This window comes from Morus notabilis, unplaced genomic scaffold (genome assembly GCF_000414095.1).
Source record: "Morus notabilis unplaced genomic scaffold, ASM41409v2 Scaffold893, whole genome shotgun sequence".
Classification (NCBI taxonomy): Eukaryota; Viridiplantae; Streptophyta; class Magnoliopsida; order Rosales; family Moraceae; genus Morus; species Morus notabilis.
The window spans coordinates 71504-83684 of NW_010362885.1; the positions used below are offsets into that span (position 1 = coordinate 71504).

Here is a 12181-nt window from a genome sequence, read left to right on the forward strand (position 1 = left end):
ATATATATATGCTTCACTTGGGCAAGACGAAGCACCATGGTTATTCAAACAATTTTAGTTATCCAGGATGAATTCCACAACAAAAATATGGCGAGACACTCGAAGCAATGGAAGAATACATTTGGGTGGTTTCTCATGAGAGAAAGAAGGCAAGATCAGGAAATAAAGGATTTCTAGGGAAAGGGATAATACTGAAGGATCATGTATTTCTGGGACAAATGGGGGAAAGAGAGCGTGGGAGGATTGTTCAGGTTGAACTCCAACACCCAAGAAAAGCAAGATAAATAGGCAGAAAAATATGTGTCATGCATGTTCATGTATTTTACATTACACCACCAAATAAAGGGCATTCCGCTACTACTATAAGTACTAGTTTCCCAAAATTGTATCGAAAATCCTTATAGCATGAAGTCAAAAGGTTCTAATATATTTTCTTGACCCACTCAACACTAGCTTACACTTTCCATTTGCTTAAAGAAAAATCATCCTGTCCTCTCAAGAATAAACTACCAAGTGTCATCATACCATGTAAAAACCCGTTTCTTTGACTTCTTCATATCAAATACCGACATAGTGTGGTTAATGGAAAGAAAAAACATGTATATCAAATGGTAAAAATTGGCAACTTCTATAGTCGATGCACCAAATATAGCATACACCAAATTTAGTACCAAAAATAACACTACAATCTGTATTGCAGAGTGGTTTTCCTACTCAAATACTAAACTATAGCATTGGATTGGCACACTAATTTGGCACTGAATAGGAGAGGCTCTAAGCTCCACTAATTTCAGTAGCCAGCCCCTTGTTCCAACACGCAAAAGCTATATTTCAGCTAATACACACTACAACTAGATGAACATTTTATATCAAAGTATGCCTTTGGAGTTAAATTCGCCGCAACCATGGAGAACAGAAGGTAAGGATTTTCATCTAGGTTTTCTTAGTCTTCTGCTTTACTATGGCATTTAGGATGACTTATAAATAGGCCTTACTGTTATTGAATAAAGAGGTGAAATTGATCATGATAAAGGGATTGGATCAGGATAACCATATTATTATTTCCCCATCATTCTTTCCATCCCTTCCCCAGTTTCCCTTAGCCCCACTTTTCTTTTTACAACATCAATATTTTTTTCCCATGTACATATAAACTCTAAGGTACCTAACTAATTTATATGCATTCACCATAATTAACTACAGAAAATCGACGACCGTTGAATTTCAATTAACAGTTGCTTTTCATGTGATATATTTCTCTTGGATCATTATCAACACTAACAGAGAAATCTATGAGCTACTTTTGAGCATGTAAGCCGTATAAAAGGTTGAATTCACTGGTTGGGCTTTTCACTTTCACAAAATAACTGGAGTAAGAAATACGCATAGAGGGAAAACAAAAAACATCAAAAAGGCCATCTGTCACAACTTACAACAAATGTATATAATACCTCAATTTTCCTCATCTCAGCTTCTGTTTTTGCTTTTTGATGATTCTCCCATGCTTGAATTTTCATCTCTTCACGTTTAAACCTGGACAATTGCAGTCATCGTCAGGTCATAATTTGAGAAGGCATAGTGTTAAAGGTAGCCTTCAAACACTAGTCCCTACATTGCCTGAGGTGCAAGGCACCAAAGTTGCATACTGTCTAGATCTAAAAACCAAACTAATTTTCATATGAAATAACTTCATATGAAGGATCATATAAAAAAAAAAAGGTGGAACAAATTTGTAAATCCTCAGCAAGACAAATATCTGGCCATATATACTTTTGTCATGAATATGATTTATGAATGTGTCATTATAAAAATAATAACAATAAAACTGATAAATGGACTTCGTCCTCCACCTGAGTTTAAAAATAAGTCATAGAATTAGCATATTAGTACATTCTTGTAAATGATAATACACAAATAAAACTGCACTGAAAAAAGAAAACGATGAAAAGACTCAAATACCCTCTGTAATTGCCAAATAGACACCTCTGTAAACCTGTCATATCTGATACTCAGAACACACATCAGGATCATACAAGATTACTCAGCATAAATTAAAACTTATGGATGCCTGAATGCCACCTTTAAGAAAATTCAATGAATTGGATTAACCTGGCCATGTACTTGGCTTTCTCGGCCTCCTCCCATGCCGTTGCGCGTGTCTCAATAACACTTTTAGCCTGTTGCTCTGCTGCTAGGGCTTTCAATGTAGTGGATGCATCCTTATCTTCCTCCTCTTTGCTAGCCCACGCAGCAATGTTTGTTTTACCAAGCTGTGTTCCAAGAGCCATTATTTCTCTCCTCGTTTTCATTTGTAGCTCTCTTTCAGATAACCCTCTATTAGAATCCAGATGGTCAATGTGTGGATCAGTTGCAGATGACTCAGGGGCAGCTCTGGGAGGAGTAGACGGTCTTGAAGAAGTTGGGCTGCGCATTGGTGTGGTTGCTCTCACAGGAGTTCCAGTCCGGGAAGGATCTTGGCTAGCAATAGGTGTCATCTCTGTGCCCATATCTCTCATTGATACTGACCTAGCTGTTGAAGGGGGTGGAATAAACGTCATTGCACTTTGTATGGCTACAGATGAACTGTGACGGCTGAGATTGACTGCAAAAAAACATATGCAAGTGTACATATTAAAATGACTAGCATCATTCAAGTTACTAATATATAGCTCATTTTTATATGAAATTTGCCAGAAAGTTGCAATCTACGCCCTAGAATTTGATTACGACAATTTTCATACCTTAGAAGTAAACAAAGGCAGAAGAGGGACTAGGAGTTCAAGAACACGAGAAAAATTTACAAGAACTAACAAAGGAAAAGAAAAACAAAAGATGCAAATGAAAATCTAAAGAACAAACTAAAGCAATGACAAAGGATAAGAACCCCTGTACCAGAAACTAACTGATGACCATAACATAGAGCCTGATAGAAGTTATATGAAGCTGTCCAAGAGACAGAGCTTTTACTCCTACCATATAATCCATACAAAACAATGAGGCACCACTCTAACAAATGAACTAGTGACCAGACCTCTCTAACAAATGAAAAATGAAGTAAAAGGCTTACTGTCTACTCACCCTTCTCACATATAAAGAACCCAGACACCTAACAAAGGGATACTAAAATAAATTGCTCATTTGAATTAACTACCTGCACAAAACCTTCATTCTTGTTAGAACAAAAATCCAAAACGCTGAGGGAGAAGAGATGATTAACTTCTCTTACCTTTTTTGATTCAATGTTCAGAATAATAACTTTTCCTACTTGTACTTGTCTAGATGAAAAGGGAAGAAATGAAAAGAAAGAATTTTAAATGAGGATATCCTTGTATTCATAGAAAAACAAGACGTATTTGGGCCATTGGCTTCTCTTCTAGTTTCTCCAGTTCTATATATAAGCTCAAACAGAAATTCATTCTCCTAATGGATCCTCAATTGTTTCAATTTCTCCACAAAACTAATTCAAACAGAAAAACCTATTTACCTCTCAATTTCCCCTTAACAAACCTAATGCTTCCTGGTTGTCCAAATAATAGAAAAATAAAATTAAAGCAAATTATATCTTATATCAACAATATGTAAGCATCACAAGATGAAAATTACAGAAAAGTACCGGAAGTATATTAAGAAAAAATAAATAAAGTGTTAGTTTACCGATTCATCCCAAAAGCTTAAGCTATTAAAACGTGGGTCAACAATAATTTTATATTTTAACGCTCTCCCTCACATGTGGGCTGGACAATGGGCAATCGTGTGGGTAAATTAATTAGAAAGCCCAACACGTGAATATTTAAGCCCGAAATATATAAAGACCCAACACGTAATTTAAATGAGGATAAAGAGTACAATTACGGGAGTTTAAACTCAGAACCTCCCGCTCTGATACCATGTTAGTTTATCAATTCATCTCAAAAGTTTAAGCTATTAGGTGGACAACAATAATTTTATATTTTAACATAAAGTATATCAGCAAATATCAAAACAACTATATCCTTACTTGCTGATTGTCCAACTGAGTTCTCAATCATGAGCACAGGCTTGCTATAAGAATCTGCAGTCGGATATGCATCAGCCTCCCAAGGAAGAAGCTTTTGCCCCCAACTTTCCACCTTAGCTTGATTCATATCAATCTGTTTCGTATCTGGCTCTTCGAAAGCAACCACTTTCTGATCCGGAACTTCAACAACCACTTTTGCAGAAAGCTGACGACTCACGTTCCTTGGCCCAACTCCTAGCCCACCTTGTCCTGCCTTTGGTCGATTAGAAGTAGGACTTGCAATCCACTTCTGGGCATCATCCCATTTCGATGGCGCAGGCTTCGAAAATGGAGCAAGGGGCATCCTCTGTTGGACCCTCTCGCCCTTCTGAAACTCAAAGATCGACGACGAGACACTCATTCCATCGTGTACACTATCATAATCCAAAGAAGGGTCTTGTTGATTTCTAGCTCTTGTACTATTAGTATTATCCTTCAACCTACGATCACTAACCATCTCCGCACCTAAGGAGTCAGCTGTGGTTGAAGTTGAACATGCATGAAGGACACTCACAACATCTACATATTTGCAGTTGTCGGAACTGCTACCACCTGTGGAAGATGTTTATCATCAAAACTTTGGTTTTTCTTTTTTTGGGTTTGTAAAATGAAATCTCTAGTACTTTCTCACTGTCAAAAACATAGCCAATCGCTCTGTTTGGTCGCCGAGAAAGCGGAGGAAAATCTTAAAACAAATCTAGCTGTATACCAGTCTTTATCACCTTTCCGTTGAAAAAGGAATGGCGGCTGACCCAGTTCTTACTTTATTAAGGATGATACCTCATATTCGATACGATGTATAAATCAAACATTCAAAATGTATTACTTTATTGAATTCTTTACATTTTGCGTGAAGAAAAAGAATATGACAATATGTCGTCCTAAACCCAAATTACATAGAAAACAAAGGGTCGCTATTAAAATACAAAGAATATATATATATATATATATATATATATATATATTCCCGAAAAGAAAAAACAAAAACAAAAATAGTAAGAAAAAGAAAAAGGTGTACCAGATTCATCAACGTCAAAAGGTTGAGATCTCAAAGTAAAGGAAGATTCAGAGTCGTCTTCTTGCTTTCTCTGCTTCTCTACTCCCATCAGCATCATCCTCAACTTTCCCGGCGAAAATCCTCCGCCGCCGCCGCCGCCCTAACCAAAACAAACAAACACAAACTTATTCAAATCCAAAAATGCGAAGCGAGCGAAATGCGGGCTTCGAAATCGCCGGATCAAGAGCGCGGATTGTTGGAGTTTCTCGAGAAAAAAGGAAAAAAGAAGGGCCAAAGTTTGAAAAACGGACGCTTTTGTGTGCATTGGGAAAAGAGAAAGTAATAAAATGGAAACGAACAAACCTGAGGCTTTTGGATCCTTTCGTAGTCCATAGTACTCGTGAGGGAATATTTCTGGGAAATGAGAGAGCTAAGAGAAGGAATTTGGTAGTGGCGAGAACATAATAATTATAATAAATAATAATAATAATAATAATGCAGAATGAAGGAAGTTTTCTTTCTTCTTCTTCTGTTTCTTTCTTTAACTGTGAGATTGGAGTGTGTAAAGCGAGGTTGTTTTCTTTTCTTTTTGTTTTGTAGTTTTTTTTTTTTGGTTTGAAATGCAGTCAAACTTGAGTTGTACGGCAGAAGAAGAGGAGTAATAGCATGGGGTGGGATTAGATTAGGACCCGCCAGTAATGGGCAGACTGAGAAATGAGTACGCCTTCAGCTTCAGTTTTTTTCTTTTCTTTTTTTTACTTTCTCTTGTGATCTTCTTAGGTATGAGTTTATAACACAGAGCTGGTTAAAATTATATTAAATTAAAAAAATTATGTAAAATAAATAATTTTTAATATAAATTTAATTGTTAAAAAATAAAAAATAATTAATAATTAATTTTTTTCGATCTTATCAGAAAAATTCCATGGTCATATTTTACATGTTGTTTGGTTGTTAAATTCATATCATAATTCGTAGTTCGTTATAATATTTTTTCTTATAAAAAATACATATAAATCAAAAATGACTCTGAATCATAATTATAAATCCATCAACTAAACGTTAGAGTTAGTTTTATTTTCATTTTTTACGTTTTTTGAGAAAATAAAAATAAAAACGAGAAAAAAAGGCGTTTGACACAACTAAAAATAAAAAACGAAAATAAAAATAATTTTTTAATTTAGTGTAAAATATGAGATAAATAAAAAATAACTTTTAGTTATTTTTCATTTTTTATTTTCATTTTCTTCTTTTTTGAGCGGAGAGAGACATTAATGAATTTTTTTATACTGAAAATAATTTTTTAATAAAACTATCAAACGCGCCCCATATTTTCTTATCTCATGTTTTCTCCTCACGTTGCATCAGTTTATTTATCGAACTCAGGAGAAGGTCATCATCTATTTTTCATAGAGAATTGCCTTTTTTTTTTTTTTTTTTTTTTTAGAGAATGCGTGTGCAAATAAACAAAAATGGTGAAAATGAGGAAAAAAAAAAAAAAAAAAAAAAAGTCCAGTCTGACTGCGTTATTAATTAAACTCATAGAAACCATGTGTTATGCAGAATGACTTAAATTTACAAACGCGTAAAAAAAATCCCATAATAATACTAGTAATAATCTTCATTGGATACCAATTTGTGCTCATCATGGGTAACTTTAGCCTCTTTCTCTTTCGTCCACCGATGCCTGAATATCGTTGACAATGATGACGTGGACGTCCATGATTGGTGGCATGTGGGGACCACCACATGAGAACGAATGGGGAAGATCCAAAGTCCTGACTTATTTTTAGAAGACCAATAACCTTGACTGGGCCTTATAAAAAGTGATAAAGTGACAAATCTGTGCTAATCAGAAAGGACGATAGAATCAACATATTCCCATCAAGCTCATAAGAAAGTGAAAGCTCCAAAATGTACATGGTCCAATGTGTTCATTGATTGCCCCAACATTCGTTCAGATTAATCGCTGAACATTTCTGTATGTTTATTTTAAATCATAATTTTTTATTTTTTATAATTTTTTCTCATAAAAAATTTAAATTTTAAAAATTAAAATCATAAATTCTAATTCTAATTTAAAAACTAAACGTCTCATTCATATCTTTAACTAAAATAATTAATGATTTTATTTTTTAAATTTTTTTCACTTTAATTATTAATTAAATAGTTAGTTATTTTGATTAAAGTATTTTTTCACTAACTAAATATAATTAGCAAGAAATAGCTAACTATTTATTCTTTTTATTATTTTATTTTTTGTTTTGACATAAAGTAAAATATAGAATATGATAAGAGTGACTCACTAAAAGTTACTAGTTAAAATAATTTTTTAATCATTTTAACTAGAATTTAGTTAAAATATATAGAGCTCCTTAAAGATGCTCTTATTATACCAAAAACAAGGATTAGTTAGCACGATAATTACCTAATTATAAGCAATTTTTAATTTTAGTTCCTAACTTTTTAATTTGGTAAACAACTCTTTAAATTTTTATTTTTTACAGTTTTAATCCCTTACACTAAATTGTTGAAAATTTTATGAAATTTAATATAAATAGTTATGCATTCATCTTGCTACTATAACTTGAAATTTGACGAGCATTAACTTTATGAACAAGAAGTTATCTTCACGCTGTCAAATAAAATAGAATGTTTTATATACAACTATTTGTGCAATTATTATACTATAGGAATATAATTTTTTATGTTAAATTTTAGAAATTATTTGTCAATTTTAATGTCAACGACTAAATCTGTTTAAAAGAAAGAAAAAAAATTTAGCAAGTAATCACTTACTTTTTGAACCATTACATTTTACTTAACTCACTTAAACTTATGCCCTGTTTGTTTTAACAACTCAAACTGTTAATTAAGATTCAAATCCTAATTCAATATTTAAATTAATGTTTAAGAGAAGAAAATTGATGGACAATTCAAACCATTAATAATAGTTCAAACTCTTGATTTTTTAAATTTACCACCCTGTAAATTCTAACAATCTGAATTGTTATCTACAATTCAACAGTTACAGATTCTACTTTTTCTCTCCCTTCAATTTCAATTTTAAGAATATCATGACTTCTTCGTTTTAATTCCTACTGAGACGATTTTTTTTAATGTGTTCATAATGGAGAGAGGAACAAATCCCCACCCATATTGCATATTTTTTAATGTCATTTACGATTAGGTTTTATAAGATTTATTGTAGACTACAGTTTTTAACACTTTATCCAAACACATTTCATATTGTATTCCTAATTCAAATTACAATTTATTTGCATATTCAAACACCGATTTGAATCACAATTAAAATCACTACAGTTTAGATTCTACAGTTCTAATTAAAAAAATTCAAATCTCTAACATTTTGAGTTGTTGAACCAAACAAGTGCTTAGGTTGTTTGATTTAATTATTTACCTGGCTCCTAAAGTTTTAAGAACTTTATTTTAAGGAAATTTATAACTAAAATAAAGAGTGAAGATTTTAAGTCATAGTAATGAGGAATTACGTGGATAACTTGATGTGGAAATTACTTTACTTGAATTCGTGTAATGACTGGGAAAATTTAGGTCTAATCCGGATAGTCTGGTATTTGATTGAAATCCTTTCCGCAATAGTAAATAGTAGAATTTTGATGTAATCAAGAAAATATTATGGAGGAACTTTATGTATGGGGTAAAATTTTCCGAAATATGTAAAGTTATAATACGAATATGTTTATAAAGAAAATTCGTAAATATCAGTTATGAATAGTGAAATATCAGTTAAAAGTTAGAAATTTTAGCGGGTACATTTTAGTTATGAAAAACTAAAATATTTAGTTTGTGACCAAATGACCAGTCAGAAAAATAGTAGAAATTTTTGAAGTAAGGAAAATAACAAAAGTTCCTAAAACAGAATTTTTCCGAGCCAGTTAAAGTGGGAAACTGTTAAAAAACTAATGTCGCGAGGGTAAGGTTTTAGGCAATTCTAGATCGATTAAAATGAAAATTTCAGAAAAAGAAATTGACTAATGAGATACCCAAGAGAATTGGGTTGAACATGAGAAGTTTGACCTAGGGTACTCGACAATCCAGAAAAGTAATATAGAACCTGTACTGATTGTGAAATTATTAGTACCGGAAAGAGACTCATTTTGAGAAACGAAAAGTTAGGTCTCACCAAGAAAAATTTGAGGAGTATAGAACTCACTCATTTGCTAGCACGTATCTTTGATATGGCAAGGAACAAAAGCAGATTAAACCAAGTTATAGTGTATATATATATATATATAATTATCTCTAAGTACGTGTAAAAAAAAGTAAAAAGAATAGTTATCGTGACGTGGATATATACCTCACATGCAGATGTACCACTTGGCTTAGTTATATGCCTAAGCTCATTAGCTTGATGACTCACGTAGTGACTCATGTTGGCTACGTACTCAACATGAATGAGCCTTTGTAGTTTAATGAATACTCACGTTGGTTACAAACTTCATATGTAAGGCAAAGTAGAGGAAAGTTTTGTAAAAGAAAAACGTGATAGAGTGAAGTAAAGAGAAAAACGTGAGAGAGAGACGGAGAAAGGAAAAATCAAGCATTTTCATTGGGATTTCTTCCATTTAATTCGGTAGAAAACGTAACCTGAGGCGTTCTAGCAAGAAACCTCAACTTCTGGAGGTAAGATTTCGGATTTTTCATGAGAATTCTATGATTTCTTGATTTGAATGAATAGTAACCCATCTCGAAAAACTTTCGTTAAAGTGAAAATCGAAAGCGAGGTTTTGTAAAACATCGTACTAGGAGTCTAACGGTGCAAGTATTAAAACGATTGAACGAAATTTTGGTGGATTTCCATTGAAAATCCGTGAGCCTAGATTAAGAAATAACATGTGTTTTGTTCAATTTTATGTTGAAATCTGTGTTCAGGAATGTGAATCTTGACTCCAGGTACCGAAATCGGAAGTAGAACGAGTTATTGAAAACTCAAGAAATGAGAAAAATAAGGTGAAACTCTGCCGAAATTTCCTAAAAGTTAGTTAGTAAGCAATGAGTTAGTAATTGATTCTAGATAATGAATAACAGTTTTAAAGCTTGAAAATGAACAGATTAAGATTTAGAAACTGAGATACACAAATATGTGTAATTTAACTCTTAAACTAGGATACGGCCTAGAGGGGAAAAAGGTTCAGAAACGAGTTTGAAATTAAATTTAAGAATCTAAGTATGAAGAATTGTGATTTGGAATAGGAAATTTATAAATATTTCCATGAAATAGGTTTTGGCGCGAGAGCCGAGACAACAAGAAAGAACTTCTAGCAAGCGGGAATCCTAACGGATTATTGTAAGTATAGACATATATGTTTGTCTGGACTCGAGTAAACCGTTGTTAGACTTAGAATTATAAATTTGCTTATATTCTTAAGTCTATGTGATTATACGTGTTTGGAGGGCTTAGTGCCCTAGATTGCAGAAGGGCGACATATGTTTACCCTTATGCACAATTAAAGTATGCATGGAGTATTATGCATTTTATGTTAGCATGTGCACGTAGAGAAACGTTGCATATCATTCAGTAAAGTTTTTAACACTTTAAAATGAAAAACTTAAAGTTCAATAATGTAAAGAGACTGACGAGTCGTCAGCCTCCCAAGGGAGGAAATCTTAAAGAGTAGAGATTCTGACTAGACCAGACAGTAAGCAGGGGCCCAGGCCCACAGTAACAAGATAGTAAGCAGGGGCCCAGGTCCACAGTAGTAAGAACAAAAAGATATAAAGCATGTTTCACACGAGCATATTTGCATAATAACTTTTAATGTAATTCTTTTCTAGTTTATGATATGTGCATGTTTATACTTGCTGAGCATTGGCTTATCAGTTTACTCGTGTGCAGGTAACAAAGGTAAGCAGCCAGCCATATAGTGGTTTTGCTTGATGGACCGGCAGAGGCAAGGCTGGCGGAAATGTCATGGGTACACGGGAGTGGTCTCTACTACGCTCGCTTAGAAATTAAATTCCACTGCAGAGTAATGTAATATAGAACCAAGTTTATATGTTTCAGTTTTAAGAAAAGTATGTTACGGTCATTGTCTTAGTAAATAACAATAGACTGTAATAAGTTAATATAAGTTTCGGGGACTAGTTCCATATCCGATTTCTTAAAGTATTAGCAAGGATAAGTTGTTGTTATAACAAAAGAACATGCTAGGAACATGTAAGAACCCGAGGGTTAAAGAACAAAAAATTTACTCGTAGAAAAGCATAAATTAAAGAGACGATAGTCTAATAACAAGTAATAGATTAGACTATAACTCAGCCTATTAATAATAGTTTAAGGTTGGCCTCCCGCCGCTAGGGCGGGGGGGGGCACAATTCGGGCTTGTTCTTTTGGAGTAAAACTCAAAAAAAGTTTGAACTCAAGTTACAACTTTATTCAAGTTCATGTTCGTTTATAAAATTTGAGTTTAAACTTGAGTTTGAGGCTAAAATCTAAGTTTAAGTTCCCCCTTCAACTCAAGTTTCGGAGTTGTTCTTTTACATTTTTGAGTTAGGGTGATTTGAGTGATGATTTTAAGTTGAGTCTGAGTTATAACTTGAGTTGAAGTTGTAACTTGAGTTTGTGTTTGAATGTGCACATTTGAGTTATGATTTAAATTGAGAATCTTTTTGAGTTTTTGTTTGGGTGGGTCAAAACTTAAATTTGTATTTAGATAATATTTTAATAAAAACTCAATGGTGATGAAAAATTTTAATAGGGTATATGGGTGGGGTTTTATTCGTCTTTTCATTGTGAATGCATAGAAAAAAAATCATCTCAATCAGAGTTAAAACGAAAAAGTGATGACATTTTTAAGAATATAAAAAATAATGTTCATTAATTTGAGTTCGAGTTTCTGAACTCAAGTTGAAAGGAAAACTTGAACTCGAGTTTAGCCTCAAACTCGAGTTCAAACTCAAATTTTACAAAAGAACATGAACTTGAATAAAGTTGTAACTTGAGTTCAAATTTTTTCTGAGTTTTGTTGCAAAAGAACAACCCCTAAACTCAAACTCAAGTTAATGAGCAATATTTTTTCTATTCTTAAAAATGTCATAGCTAATTTGTTTTAATTTTTATTGAGATGATTTTTTTTCTATGCGTTCACAACGAAGAGATGAATAAA

General features: G+C 32.9%; 1 protein-coding gene across 3 annotated transcripts in view; it reads right to left on the reverse strand.

Moving 5' to 3' along the window:
• The window catches only part of LOC21386031, a 6885-nt gene extending 1193 nt beyond the window's left edge, over window positions 1–5692 (reverse strand). Inside the window, exons 1-6 of one of the 3 annotated variants that reach the window (XM_024168891.1) lie at window positions 5397–5692; window positions 5055–5193; window positions 3998–4588; window positions 2110–2602; window positions 1960–2002; window positions 1455–1533 (exon numbers count right to left, since the gene is read on the reverse strand). In XM_024168891.1, the coding sequence (XP_024024659.1) occupies window positions 1528–1533; window positions 1960–2002; window positions 2110–2602; window positions 3998–4588; window positions 5055–5193; window positions 5397–5426 (1302 nt within the window). In that variant the 5' untranslated portion in view covers window positions 5427–5692 and the 3' untranslated portion in view covers window positions 1455–1527. Of the gene's footprint in view, window positions 1–1451; window positions 1534–1959; window positions 2003–2109; window positions 2603–3997; window positions 4589–4745; window positions 4764–5054; window positions 5194–5396 lie in introns of those variants that run through there. The other 2 variants (XM_010103101.2, XM_024168892.1) reach the window with 2 other exon arrangements.
• Window positions 5693–12181: the final 6489 nt, after the last annotated feature.